Raw genomic sequence first — 15545 nt, 5'->3', positions numbered from 1 at the left:
GTGGAGAGGACAGAGAGTGGGTGGCTCAGGCAGAGAACCTATGGGACACAGCCAAAGGGACACAGAGGAAGCAGCAGCTTCCCCAACCTCCCCAGACATCAGAAGATCAGCTTCTACAGTCACTCTATCATGATCCTCTCAGCAGGGATCTTGCTACAAATTGTCCTCATCAAGAAGCTTGCCCAGATGGCTGCAAAAGACAGGATGTACAAGCTGCAGCTGGGAGCAGAATGAGGATAGGAGGGCCCAACAAGCCTGGCAGGAGTCACGTTCCCTACGTCACTGACTTCAAGATGCTTATTTTATTCCTCAATGAGGGATTTCTTTCACATTCCCTTCCCTATAGGATTACCCTCTCATGTCAACCTCGGCTGCACAGGGTCCCTGCAGTCACAGAGGCTATGCTAGGAAGAGGGGGAAGGAAAGAAGGAGAAGAGCTTCATCAATACCTGCTTTTCCAAAGAGTAAGCAGGTCCCATGTCACGTGCGCTCCTTTCTGGCAAACTCTCCAAGCTGGGAAAGCAGGAGACTTGGCTACATGCGGTGAAGGTAGGAGCAAAGGATCTTATAGGAGGCTGAGCAAAACTGTCCTCTGGGGGAGGCTCTTGGGAGACTAGACTCCAAGAGCCCCAAGCATTAGTACACAAGGTCAAACAGTCAGTGACAACAATAGACAGGCTCAAGGATGGAATAACATTTTATACTTTATCCCATCTGATCCTCGTTACCACGCTGTATCTCAAGGAGGAATCTGAGCCTTAGGAAAATTAATCAATTTGTCCCAAAACAGGACCCAAAAGGTCTGCCTCCAGATATCCTTTCCACTGTGTCTCACACTGCCACCTAGTGGGCAAGACCCACAGGCCCACTCCACCATTTTTCCATTCCCAGGGATGGACCTAGCAGGGAACTGGAGAAGTGTTCTTGGTTCTGACTCCTTCCTATGACTCTCCCTGTTGAGAACTTTGTTTTCTAAGAGTGATGAGCTCTAGTAGCTGACGTCCTTAGAGACTATGGATATGGACCTGGGTCTCACAGAAAGGAGAGATTAAGGTTAACCCTTCAGAGCTCCAGATTGAATAGGCAGAACCTTACCCACAAAATGCTCCCTCTTTGCTCCTCTTCTTCCCTGCATTGATGCTGCAAAACAAAAAAGGAATGAGGTGCTTGGACTCAATTCTTATTCTCCTCTCTCTAGGCAAGCTGCAGACATTCATTATATATGAACAATATGATTTTCTACATTGAATTAATGAAATTCTGGGTTCTTACCCAGAAATCATTTTTAAAATGGTTAAAGTATTTTCTATTTTTTCTCCTTTGAAAATCTCAAACAAATGTTTTCTGTACGTGATCCTCAACTGATTTTTAGTCAGTATTCCTTAATGAAAAGGGTAAATAATCTCAGACCAACAAGTGCATGAATGTTCCATTCGATAGGATTTTGTCCCCTGGGTATGGAGCTTAGACTCTAGCATCTCAGCATTGTGCTCCAGATCAGCTCAATCACGAAGGAAACACGTGATCCAGAGATACCTGAGAAGGTACCATGACTGATGAATGTGTGTTGAAAGACTGTTCTCCTGTAAGTATCCTGAACTGTCTTCATAATTTAATCCTGTGTTGTTACATATGGTAGCCACTAGCCACACGTGGCTAAAGCACTTTAAAATGGGGCTAGTCTGAATTGAGATGTGCTGTAAGTGTAAAATATACATTGGATTTCGAATACAGTACCAAAAATGATGAAAGATGTCTCAGTAATTATTTTTTCATATTGCTTACATGTTGAAGTGACTGTCGAAAGGAAACTCCTTACCAAATTTGCTCTTAATATCTCTTAATATTGCTCAAATGTCTCTTAACATTGTCCATTTTACTATCTGGAAATTTTTTACACAACCACCAGCTTTTTCATTTTTCTCTGCTGTAGAGCATTCTTTTGGTGTTTATCACTCAGAAACACACTTTTTCACAACAGACTTTTGCAGCACTGGTGATGACCCTCATTGAACATTGGGTCTCACTCTGTAGTCAACTGTGAGGACTCATTTAAGTGAATTTCCTCCACACGACATAAAGGAAATCATCTGTCAAAGGCAATTGCAGTGCACATTATTACACACAATATTATGTGCACAATAATGACACAGTAACTATAACATGCCAAAAAATACATAAAGAAACAACTGTGTATGTTGTTAAAAACTTGAGATTTCTATATAAATACTTTAAAATATTTATGAGAAAATGGATCTTGTTCTTTAACACATTTAAAATCAAGTGTTTGATAGAAAACAAACTTATGGTTACCAAAGGGGAAACGGGGTGGGGGAGGGATAACGTAGGAGTTTGGGATTAACGGATACAAACTACTATATATAAAATAGATAAACAAGGACCTACTGTATAGCACAAGGAACTATATTTAATATCTTGTAATAAACCATAATGGAAAAGAATACAAAAAAGAATATATATATAACTGAATCACTTTGCTGTACAGCAGAAATTAACACAAAATTGTAAATCAACTATACTTCAATTTAAAAAATCAATATATACTGTCTAAAATTAATAAATCAAGAAATATTGGTAAAAGTTTATTACTTAAAAATAAGGATGTGGGGCTTCCCTGGTGGCTCAGTGGTTAAGAATCCACCTGCCAATGCAGGGGACACAGGTTCAAGCCCTGGTCTGGGAAGATCCCACATGCTGTGGAGCAACTAAGCCCATGCGCCACAGCTACTGACCCTGCACTCTAGAGCCCGCGAGCCACAACTACTGAGCCCACGAGCCACAACTACTGAGCCCATGTGCCACAGCTACTGAAGCCCGTGCGCCTAGAGCCCATGCTCCGCAACAAGAGAAGCCACCGCAATGAGAAGCCAGCGCACCACAACGAAGTAGTAGCCCCCGCTCGCCACAACTAGGGGAAGCCTGCGCACAGCAACAAAGACCCAACACAGCCAAAAATAAATAAATAAATAAACTTATTTTTAAAAATAAAAAATAAGGATGTGAACAATGCAAAAAATAGCCAAAAGAACTTAAAGTGGTTACCTCTGGTAAGCAGAGCTTGCAGTAGAAGAAGATGGGAGAAAAGAGCCTGCCTTTTTTTTTTTGCCTTGCCCACGCTGAACGGATTGCGGGATCTCAGCTCCCCCACCAGGGATCAAACCCAGGTCCCAGCAGTTAAAGTGCCGAGTCCTAACCACTGGATGGCCAGGGAATTCCCAAGCCTGCTTTTTGTTACTATCTGACTTTCAAAGCAATGTGCATATATTACTCTGATTTTAAAAAAAAACAACAAAAAACACTAATTTTAAATATAACCAAAAGAAAAGCAAACAAGTATTTGACAGAGATTCCATGGTAAAAATCTGCAAGTAAGCTTGAAATAGAATCCAATTTTTAAAATGAAGTCTATAAGATTTCCATTTCTGGCAATTTAACTAGGCTAGATGTTATGAAATGCCCTTGCACTGCAAAAATCCAAATGCTGGCTTAACTAGAACAAATACACTTTTATAAGGGGAGAAAGGAAGGAAGGAAGGAAGGAAGGAGGGAAGGAAGGGAGGAGAGAGAGAGAGAAAAAAAGAGAGAGAGGGAGAGAGAGAGAGAAAGAAAGGGAAAGAGAGAGAAAGAGAAGGCAGGAAAGAGAGACAGAAAGAAGAAAGGAGACAGGGAGGGAGAGAGGAAGAGAGGAAGAGAGAAAGGGAAAAAAAGAGAGGGGAAGGGAGAGAGGGAAAGAGGTGAGGAAAGGAGGAAGAAGGAGATTCTAGAGCCAAAATTAGATGGAAAGCCAACACAGACACTACGGTTGCCCTAAAAATATGCCCAACCCAGAAACCTAAAGTTTTGCTGGTTATCAGCCCCACCAAGGAATAGTATTTAGACTTGACAAAGTGGGGGAGCTGAATCTGAGAACTGCACATAAAGCGAGGCAACCAAAAGGGCTATATTGTGAACACGTGAACAAAAAAAATCTGCATGCTGGAAACAAGAGCCAATAAAAAACCAATTTGTCTCTGGTGACACTAAGAATGTGAAACCAAGCAGGACCCTGTGGGGCTCCTGGGCATGGAGGTCTTTCTGTGTCCCCCATTTCTTGTTTGTAGGAAATAGGCTTCAGTCTCCATGACCTTCCCTTAGTTCCAAAGGACAGGTTCAAACAGTTGCTAATCAGGGAAGGGAGGGGATGCAGAGACAAGGGAGGAGCAGTCAAGAAACAACAGTGCAGCCTTGGGACAGGGTCCTGGTTCCTCCTCGCCCCAAGGGATACACATAACAATATCTTTGAGCTCTTCTGCAGAACTAAAACCCCCAACAAATGGAAGATGTTAACTACTTGATGAAGCATTCTTCATTCCAGAGAGAAGGTCACATTTTGATAACCTTGAGAACAACAGAAGCTCATCAAGAGACCACCTGAGGCCAGATTAAAGGAATGCAGGCCTTGCACACACCGTGATCCTTATCAGCAACCCCACCCTTGAACCACTGCTATAAAACTCCTCACCAAGTGCCCCCCACCACACCCCGGGTTGGGACACACAGTTTTTGAGGGCATGAACCCCCTGTGTCCCCCTTTGCCTGGCAAAGCAATAAAGCTATTTTTTTCTACTTCACCCAAAACTCAGTCTCTGAGATTCGATTCAATTCAGCACCAGTGCACAGAGGCCAAGTTTTCAGCATCAAATTGGGAGAAGAGACAGATTTGAGAAACAGAATTAGCAAAACTGAGTGGAAACACTAATAACATTAATACTAATAATTTTCCCTAATAATTTATAATCATAGCCCTAGTTTCATGAAGACCCGGGATGTGAATTTACACCATACTCATAGTCTGAGAAATAAACATAGTCAATCCAAGAAAAAAACAAATAATTCCAGGTTGGCCAAGTACCTTAGCACCCAGGAGAAACCAAGACAAATCATCTCAATGCAGGCCCTTCAGGATTCACAAAGTTTAAAAGTATAACCAAATGAGCTCCTAGTAAAATATAGCAAACATACAAGGAAACAGACCTCCTAAGCAAGAGTCTAGGAAGACTACAAACTGAAAAATAAGACATGCTCAGACTGCTGCTATTGAAATTATAAGGAAGTCATTATAGGGACTTCCCTGGTGGCACAGTGGTTAAGAATCCGCCTGCCAATGCAGGGGACACGGATTCGATCCCTGGTCCAGGAAGATCCCACATGCCGTGGAGCAACTAAGCTTGCAAGCCACAACTACTGAGCCCATGTGCCACAACTGAAGCCCACATGCCTAGAGTCCGAGCTCTGCAACAAGAGAAGCCACCAGAATGAGAAGCCCACGCACCGCAATGAAGAATAGCCCCTGCTCACTGCAACTAGAGGAAGCCTGCACCCAGCAACGAAGACCCAACGCAGCCAAAAATAAATAAATATAATTAATTTTAAGAAAGAAAGTCATTATACACAAAGTAATAGATTTAAAGGGTTTTGAAGGATGTTTTAAATGAAAAGACAGAGATAATCACTATTGATGCCAAAATATTGGTTTCCTGTACACTGATGCCGAAATGAGATACAAGATATGGAGACAGAGTTTTGGAGGAGAAAGAAAGGGTGGCTTTATTCTTTGCCAGGCAGAGAGGGGAACACAGCAGGCTAGCACCTCAAGAACTGTGCCCCCCCTCCCTGGGGAATAGGGAGAGGTCTTATAGTTGGAGTTCGTGGTCAAGGGTATGCAATAAGGATCAAGGCAGTAACAGTCTTGCATTCTTTTGCAAAGTTTCAAAATGGCTACAACACTGGGTCTGGTCGGCTCCAAGGGTGGGGTTGCTGACAAGATGAGGGTGTGTGGAGGGTCTCAAGTCTCCTAATCTTAATGAGCTTCTCTAATCCCTTTAATCTTGCCTCAGGTGGTTTTGTGGCTGCTCCTTCCTTCACTAACTGTTCGAATCTGCCCTTTGGAACTCAGGAAATGTCATGGAGGCTGGAGTCTTGCCTACAAGAAATGGGGGACAAAAAGGCCTCCATGCCCGGAAGCTCCACAGGGCCCCACTCGGTTTCACTACATAGAGCAGGAAAAAGGGACATTTAGCCCAAAGCAGACCTTCAGGGTAAATTTTCTGAGATGATGCCTGAATTGGGATAGAAGGACAATTAAGAATTAGCCAGGTTGGGGACTTCCCTGGTGGTCCAGTGGTTAAGACTCCATGCTTCCAATGCAGAATTAGCCAGTTGGAAAAAAGTGGTGAGGCCATTCCAGATAGAGAAATCAAAATATTGATGAGCAAAAAGATATAGAAGCAATGAACAGCATGGGGGGCTCAGGGGAAACTAGAGGCATTCTTCTATTACTAGAATAATAAACGCCAGCAGGTAATGACTAGAGAAGCTAAAGGAGTAGAGAAAGACCTGCATGTGGAGGGTTCTCTATACCATGCAGAAAGTATGGCTCACTGAAGGATTTTAAGGAGGCGAGTGTCATGATCATTTTTGTTTTAGGTAGATTACTTTGGCAGTAGTGAATGGAAAGGATTTAAGATGGATAAAGCTGGAGGAATGGAGATCAGCTAGGAAGCTACTGCACAGTTTATGGGAGAAATGAGGAGGGCCTGAACTACTAGGGTGACAGTAAGGATGGGGCAGAAAGATTTGAGAAATAGCAGATATAATTAGCAAAAGTTGGTGACTGACAAGTAATAGGAAAGATGAAGAGGGAGCAGTGTAGAATGGCTCCTGTGTTTCTTGCCTGGATGATTAGGTGATACTAATTGCTTTGGGAAATACAACAGGAAGAACAGGTTGGGACAGAAGAAGAAAATGACCTAAGTTATAAAGATGTTAGGCCTGGGTACCTGTGGGAAATTGAGCTTACGGATGTTTAGCAAGCAACTGGAATCGATGAGACTGAAGCTCATAGAAGTCAGTGCTGAAATAACTAACCACATGAGTGGCTAATTCACTACTTCACAGAATCTACTTCAGAGAATAATACAGTCAGCAGAAATGATGTTTAGGGGAATTCCCTGGCGGTCCAGTGGTTAGGACACCACTGTGGGCCCGGGTTCGATCCCTGGTCAGGGAACTAGATCCTGCATGGCGCAACTTAGACCCGGGACAGCCAAATAAATAAATGTTAAAAAGTAAATAAAACAGGGCTTCCCTCGTGGCGCAGTGGTTAAGAATCCGCCTGCTAATGCAGGGGACACGGGTTCGATCCCCGGTCTGGGAAGATCCCACATGCCGCAGGGCAACTAAGCCTGTGCGCCACAACTACGGAGCCTGCGCGCTAGAGCCTGTGAGCCACAACTACTCAGCCTGCGTTCATAATTACTGAAGCCTGCGCACCTAAAGCCTGTGCTTCGCACGGAGAGAAGCCCGCGCACCACAACAAGAGTAGCCCGCGGCAACTAGAGAAAGCCTGCGTGGAGTAACGAAGACCCAAGGCAGCCTAAAATAAATAAATTTATTTTTAAAAAATAAAATAAAAAATAAAAAATATTAACAGCTTTCTTACCTTACGAAAACCTACATTTATTTAAACACCGTAAAAATGTGAATAGCCAAGTCTGGAAAGAACTACATCAAGATGCTATGGAAATTATTTTGAGATTGCAAGTTTATGGGATTCTTCCTTCTACTTTTTTATATATTCTAAATTCGGTATAGAATACTATCATAACGGGAAAAACTTTTTTAAAAAGTAACATTTCCTCTTACCTCAAGCGGGCCATAGCTAGAGTTCCTATCAAATACAGGACCTGACACATAGTAAGCCCCCAACAAATGCAGCAAAGGACCAGCACCTGAGATGTGGGAGCAGTGGCCTCGGATCTTCCTGCCTTGTAGAAGCCTGTCCTGCGGGCCCTCAGGACTCGGCCTCACCTCGGCCCGCCCACAGCCGGGCTAACGGGCCGCGCCCGGCTCCGCCCCCCGCTCCCACTGCCCGAGCCCCGCGGCCTCCCCGCTGCCGTCATCCCGCCTGAAACAACTCCTCCCGGACGGTAAGCACCACCCTCCTGAGGACGCTGGCCGCCGCCGGAGGGGCGGTTCCGTCAGGTCTCACTGTCCTGACCAGTCCTGACATTTTCAGGACACTGGTCCCCTCAGGGGCAGGGGACAAGAGCGTGCCGAGCCCGCGCGGCCGCTGGAGCTGGGTTGCTGGCCAGGACCTTTACTCGGCATCCCTCTGGAGGAGGTGGGAAGGGGAAAGGGGGGAGAGGAAAGAGCGGTCAGGGAAGGGGAGAGGTGAGGCGGAGGGAAAGGGAGAAAAACCAGTGGGGTAGCTTAGGAAGCCGAAGCGACGGCCGCGCGTGGACGCTGGCGGGCTCCGCGGCGGGACCTGGGCGCAGCCGCCCCCTCCAGAGGCCCCACGGATGAAGGAGTCCTGCCGCGGAACCGGCGCTGGGGCGTCCGAAAAGCCTCACCCGAATCTTGGCTGTGAGCTCTGGTCTCTAGGATGCTTACTTCAGCGTCCTGAGGTGTCGCCTGGAGGCGACCTCCAAGAAGCCTGAGGGGACAGCCCTGAGGCTGCCCCCGCCCTGCCCCGCCCCCCGCGCCCTCCCCGGCGCAGGCCCCGCCCCGCAGCAGGCCCTCTCCCAGAAATCTCGCCCTTTCATTCGTTCACCCTGAGGGTACTGAGCTCCAAACAGATACTAAGCGCCAGATGCTTGGGTTAGAGTGGTGAACGTGGTAGACCGGATAATTAAGACACCAGTTACAATCTAGTGTGGAAAGTGCCGGTGGGGGAGGGGAAGATAAGGGCACCCGTCCTAGCTTGGGAGGGTCAAGGAAGGTCTCACAGAGGAACACACCTTTCACTCTAGCAGGAAGAAAGGAAATCGGAGGCAATGGTTTTTGATGATGAAAAGTTCCCATTGGATGGCTCCTGGTTCCTCTGAAAAGTAGAGGTCTGCCATATCTGCTAGGGGCCAGGAGAAAGAGAAGTTGAGGAAAGTAAAGAAGGTTTGAATTTATTTTGAGTAGGATGGGAGAGTTTACTAAGGAATAAATGACGTAACTAACCACTGGACCGCCAGGGAATTCCCAGGAAGCTTTGCCTGTTTTGATCACCCATGTATCCCAAACACTTAGAACAGTGCCTAGCGCATAGCAGGCACTTAATAAATGGAATGCATAAATAAATGTATTTCAAGTGATGATGGAGTTGCCCATTAGTTGTAGACCGTAAGTTTATGGTGGCCACCAACTTACCTATAAGTGTGATTTTATCCAATAATGCTGACCTCTGCCTTTCTAGAGGGCAGTTCTGGCAGAGGCAGAGTTGGGATTTTGCCAGGTGGAAATGATGAAAGGAGAATGAATTGATAGATGTTGATTAGGTAACGAACCATGAAGTCTATCTTGGAGAGGGAGGAAATAAAGGCAAGAGGTTTCTTTTTTTGTTTTTTTAAAAAATTATTTATTTATTTATTTATTTATTTTGGCTGTGTTGGGTCTTCGTTTCTGTGCGAGGGCTTTCTCCAGTTGCGGCAAGCGGGGGCCACTCCTCATCGCGGTGCGCGGGCCTCTCACTATCGTGGCCTCTCTTGTTGCGCAGCACAGGCTCCAGACGCGCAGGCTCAGTAGTTGTGGCTCACGGGCCCAGCTGCTCCGCAGCATGTGAGATCTTCCCAGACCAGGCCTCGAACCCGTGTCCCCTAGCATTGGCAGGCAGACTCTCAACCACTGCGCCACCAGGGAAGCCCAGGCAAGAGGTTTCTTATGGACAGGGAAAAAAGTGGAAAGAGCAATGGGCTAGACTCCTGACAAGGTTGAAGAGTTGGCATTTTAGGAGAAGTTTGGAGGTTGAAATCAGAGGGTGATGCAAGACAGAAGGCAGAGTGGTTCCTGATGATGATGCTTCAGATATGGCCATAGCTGGATTGGAGCAGAGGTAAAGGACTCTGAGATGTAAAGGTCTAGGAATTGAGAGTCTAGGTCATTTAATAGGTTATCCACACAGATGTTTGGGTTTCCCATAGATTTCCCTCCTTCAAGATCTCTGCCCTAGGCCACATCCAGCCCCTTCACCAACCTTCATAGGATCTGCATTCACATTTTAACTTAAGCCTCAGATCCCAAAAGATCTGGCATGGCTCTGGGCCAGAAAACAGAATGGGCTAGCTAGAGCTGTAATGGACATCTCTATTATTTTGTTTTGATACCAGCATGCATACACCTTTCTGGAAACAGTATGTCTATGTTTTCTGGAGGAACGACCAGACCCCCACTTCTTCGGTCTCAGGCCATGTGCAGATAGTGTTCTTCCCTCCATACCCTTACTCCAAGGATGTGTATGTGACTCAGACCTGCCAGAAGAAGCATCCTATTCCCCTGTGTACAGTTCAGTGAGTAGTTCAATGATGTATGCATGACCAGCTAGAACCCATAAAGACAATATTGTCATAGCAACACCACATTTTCAGCTTCACTTGAACTTGCTACCACACAATACCTAAAAATAAAGTCAGCACAGAAGACAGAGAGTCAGGGACTTCCCTGGTGGTCCAGTGGCTAAGACTCTGTGCTCCCAGGGACTTCCCTGGTGGTGCGGTGGTTAAGAATCTGCCTGCCAATGCAGGGGACACAGGTTCGAGCCCTGGTCTGGGAAGATCCCACATGCCACGGAGCAACTAAGCCCATGCGCCAAAACTACTGAGCCTGCGCTCTAGAGCCCGCGAGCCACAACTATTGAGCCCACATTCCACAACTACTGAGGCCCACGTGCCTAGAGCCCGTGCTCCGCAACAAGAGAAGCCACCACAATGAGAAGCCCGCGCACTGCAACGAAGAGTAGCCCCCGCTCGCCACAACTAGAGAAAGCACCGCGCGCAGCAACGAAGACCCAATGCAGCCAAAAATTAATTAATTATTTTTAAAAAGATATTGCTTTAAAAAAAAAAAAAAAAAGACTCTGCGCTCCCAAGGCAGCGGGCCCGGATTCGATCCCTGGTCAGGGAACTAGATCCCACATGCATGCCCCAACTAAGAGTTCGCATGCCGCAAATAAAGATTCCGCATGCTGCAATGATGATCCCGTGTGCCGCAACTAAGACCTCCCACAGCCTAAGTAAAGAGATAAATAAATATATGAAAATAAATAAATCTTAAAAAAAAAAAAGAAAAAGAAATGAAAACTGAATCCCGATGACATCGAATTGAATCCCTGCATCAATCCAGTTGCCTGAAGCCAACCCTACCCCTGGATTGTTCAGATATGAGTCAATACATTCCCATTTGTTTACACCAGATTTTAATTTGGATTAAATTGGATTTTAATTTCTTTTTTAAAAAATATTTATTTATTTACTTATTTTGGCTGCACCGGGTCTTAGTTGCGGCACACAGGATCTTTAGTTGCGGCATGCAGGATCTTTTTAGTTGCGGCATGCAGCCTTCTTAGTTGCGGCATGCTAACTCTTAGTTGCGGCATGCATGCAAGATCTAGTTCCCCAACAAGGGATCGAATCTGGGCTCCCTGCATTGGGAGCATGGAGTCTTACCAACTGGACCACCAGGGAAGTCCCTGGATTTTAATTTCTGTCACATACAAATGATTCCTCACAATGCAAGGGGGTTCTCAGTCCCTAACTCTGCCTTCTGGGATATCTACATATCTATGGATATATAGATATAATAATAATGATAATAGTTAACATATGTTAATTTCTTTGTGTCTCAGTTTCCCCTTTGTGAAAGAATATAACAATACCTACTTCAAAGAGTTGTAAAGATTAAATGAGATAATAAACGTTAGAGTATAAATTTGTTCCACAACACTGAAACACAAGAAACATCACATTACTTAATTTTTCTAAATTAAATTAAACCTGGTTCGAAACTCTCATTTACCAGGGTTGGAAGACATCTAATATTAATCATGATTTGGGTCGGGAAGGGGGCTTTTCCCCTCTTTAATGTGATATACATTGACCAAAAAAAAAAAACCACTTAGGAAAGAAACTTGGGTCTTGATCCTGTCATGGTTGCCACTGGGATGTGCATTATCTAAACTCATACAGTCCATTCAAAGGCAAATGGCTCCACAGCATCTCTACCAAGTATATATATCAACATCTTCTGCTGCAGTTCCCAAGACTATGTACTAGATGTTTAGTGCCCTAACTATTAAATCAGCTCTCCCCATCAGAAGTCCTGCTGCCTCCTAATTTACTTCTGTCACTCATGGAGCCTATTGCAACATCTCTTTTCTCAAGTCCCTGAAACCACTGCTATCCTTGGGCAACTCCTCTTCTTTCCACCCAGCATCTCCTCCATCTTCTCCTTCTGAAGAGCACCCAGCTAAATTAAATTCTCCTCCCACACAAGAGCCTGGATAAGGTTGTAGAACAGGTGTATTGCAACTTTAGTTTGGGACTAGAAAACTCAAAATCCATTAACTATTCCATGAGACAAGAAATCTAGAATTCCTGGAAGAGAGGAGAGCAAAGTTACCTTTTTATCCTACTGAGTGTCTCTTTTGGCAATGAGTAGCAGACAGCAACTTGGTAGCTTATCCTGCCATAAATGTAAATTAGCACAGAATTCAGCATTGCCTTCTCTATTTCCTATCAGAACTCAACTTACTTTATTCATCCAGAGGTAGGAAACTCAGATACCAGGCAGGTAATGCAAATGACTAAAAATAGGCAAGTGTAAGAAAACAACAAAATCATAGGCACAATAATAAACAGCAACTAGCCCTTAGCCTCGGCTTTAACAAAGAGAACATGGTGAACTGGAAAGCACATGGCCACTAAGGGAGCACCTGCTACTTAGCTCTAAATGGTCTTTACTGGGCTTCCCTGGTAGCGTAGTGTTTAGGAATCCGCCTGCCAATGCAGGGGACACAGCTTCGATCCCTGGTCTGGGAAGATCCCACATGCTGCGGAGCAACTAGGCCCATGCGCCACAACTACTGAGCCTGCGCCTAGAGCCCATGCTCTGCAACAAGAGAAGCCACCGCAATGAGAAGCCCGTGCACCGCAACGAAGAGTAGCCCCGCTCGCTGCAACTAGAGAAAGCCCACGCACAGCAACGAAGACCCAACGTGGCCAAAAATAAATAAATAAAATAAATAAATTTATTAATAAATAAATAAATGGTCTTTACTTTGTGGGAATGAGAGCCCTATGTTGCCAGATTTTAAGCCAAAAATATTATTACGTACAATCTACTAATCTTATAATGTTGACCGTTCAAGTTTAAAAAAAACAAACAAAAAACTGCTGACCACACTGTCTGAGCCAAATGTTATATATCAGTATGTATCTTTAAGCCGTTTTATGGTTTCAGCTGCTACATATATACTGGTAGCTGTCAAATTTATATCTCCCCCACAGACTACTTTCCCAAGCTTCAGATACATGTATCTATCTGCCTCCTGCCTGACATTTCCTTGTCACAGGAGCCTCAAATGCAAATGTCTAAAATGGAACACATTGTCCCCTCACCCTAAATTGGTTACCAGGTTTGTGTTACTTATCTCAGTAAAATGTCACTAACATACACACCCAGTTCTCCAAGTCAGAATCCCTAGAGTCATTCTCAACTCCCTCTCTACTCCACCCTATCCCACTGGTAACTAAGTCTAATCAATTATAACTTTAGAATTCTACTTGAACCTGTTATTCTCCATTCCCACCATCACTGCCTTGGTTCAGGCCTCATCTTTCATTTTGCCTAAACTAAAGCAAAGTTTCCCTAACCAATCTCTTGCCTTCAATCTCTTTGCCCTCAATATAGCCAGAGTGTTCCTTCCAAGACACAAACTTGATCTTGTCTCTTCCCTGCTCAAAAATTTTCAATTATTTCCCATCACCTTCAGGATAAATTTCCAACTTCTTAGTCTGGTATTCAGGGCCCTTTGTGATCTTGTCTATCCTACTGCTTCCCCAACCCCCAACTAATACTACAGCTGCACTGAAACACCTTCAATTTCCCTAATGGGACATGCTTTCTCTGACCCACCACCTTTATACACAGGCTGTTTCTACTGCTTGGATTGTCCTCTCTTCCCTACACTCTCATTTTCTTGATTCCTCAAACCAAGCACTGGTCATCTCTTCTGGGAAGCACCCCCTGACAAGCAACCCCCTTCCCCAAGGTGGTTAGATGTCCTCCACCCCCCTTAATACCCTGTACATATCTCTATTTTAATTGTCTATTATTTGACTGTTTCCCTCACTGAAATGGGACCTACTTTAGCACAGAGACCCTGTCTTACTTCTGCCTCCTCAAGACTGAGCATGATACCTGATCCATAGTAAGCACTTAATAAATATTTTCTGAATGAGTGAATGAATAAATCTAGTCCAAATCATGGTACCAATGGAGAAAACTTTCTTGCCCAAGATTACGTGGCCAAACAGTGACAGAGCTAGAAAATCCAAGTCTCCTCAACTTCAGCTCAGCGCTCTTTCTACCAGACTAAGCTGGCAGTTGATGGGGGATAGGGTGAGAAGAGAGGCATTGAATTGTACTGCAAAGGCAGATATTGAAGTTTGACCCTAAAAAGAGGAGTTGACATGAAACAGAGTAGTGGTTTTAGGGAAAAGAGGGGCAAATGAAAAAAAAAAGGGTTAAGCACGTTTGATTTGTTATCCTTAACGTGAATATTTGTGAAAAAGGTCTCGGGCAACCTAAAGACATGAGATGTAAAAGAGGAAACAGGCTCCATCTATTAAAGATGGAATGAGGCGTATAATCAGGAACCTTAAAAGTGATGGAAGAAATTTTCATATACTGTGGTATAGGGAAGTCATTCTGGCTTATATATGATTTGACTTGAACTTTATACTAACTACAAGCCTGTCTTGTGGTCTATCAAACATACATTGCACATCTGCTTTAACCATTAAAGAAAAGGGTGCATTGTCCAGAAGTAAAGAATATCTGTTATGATATTAGAGATAAATGCCTTCCTTCCCAGGATGTCAATGCTAGTACTCCTTTGACGATAAGGCTCCCTTCCCAGGCACCAAGGTCATGCTGACTTGCTGTGTACGAGCTAATCTGTCGTTTTTGAAACGTTGAAGGAATGTACCCCTGTCATGTTTGATGTCCTTTGTTCTGACAAGATATAAAGCTGTGCTGGAAACCAGGCTTCTTGGGAGCAGTTCCTCAGAGCTATCTGAGAGGCTGTCTCCTGGGCTACAGTCTTCAGCTTGGCTGAAATAAAACTCTCCTCTATTCTTGTTATAGATTGGTTATTGATCATTTATGGCAACAAAAGAAATAATATTTTAACATAGCATATACTATGTACTACTCTAAGCATATAAATGTTTTCATTTAACCCTCAAAACAACCCTATGTGGTAAGTAATAATATTATCCCCATTTTACAGATGAGATAACTGAGGCACTGAAAGATAAAGTAGTTTGAGATTTCACAGGTAGGAAGTGGCAGAGCTAGGATTTGAATAAGGTAGTTTGATGCTAGAATCCATGTCCTCAACCACAATGCCTGAAGATAATTCTGACCTTGGTAATCAAGACAAAAGGGGATCACTAAGCTTTCACTGAATAAAGTATGAGTTGTCTGGTGGGTGCAATTTT

The 15545-nt window shown here is 44.3% G+C and overlaps 1 protein-coding gene across 1 annotated transcript in view; it reads left to right on the top strand.

Moving 5' to 3' along the window:
• Positions 1-15545, top strand: part of SPATA31G1 (SPATA31 subfamily G member 1) — a 31138-nt gene that overhangs the window by 11563 nt on the left and 4030 nt on the right. Inside the window, exons 2-3 of the mRNA XM_061199199.1 lie at positions 7834-7988; positions 8078-8182. Coding sequence (XP_061055182.1) covers positions 7834-7988; positions 8078-8182 — 260 coding nt within the window. The remainder of the gene's footprint in view (positions 1-7833; positions 7989-8077; positions 8183-15545) is intronic.

Source organism: Eubalaena glacialis, chromosome 9 (assembly GCF_028564815.1).
Source record: "Eubalaena glacialis isolate mEubGla1 chromosome 9, mEubGla1.1.hap2.+ XY, whole genome shotgun sequence".
Classification (NCBI taxonomy): Eukaryota; Metazoa; Chordata; class Mammalia; order Artiodactyla; family Balaenidae; genus Eubalaena; species Eubalaena glacialis.
This window is presented reverse-complemented; position numbering and strand designations above follow the sequence as displayed.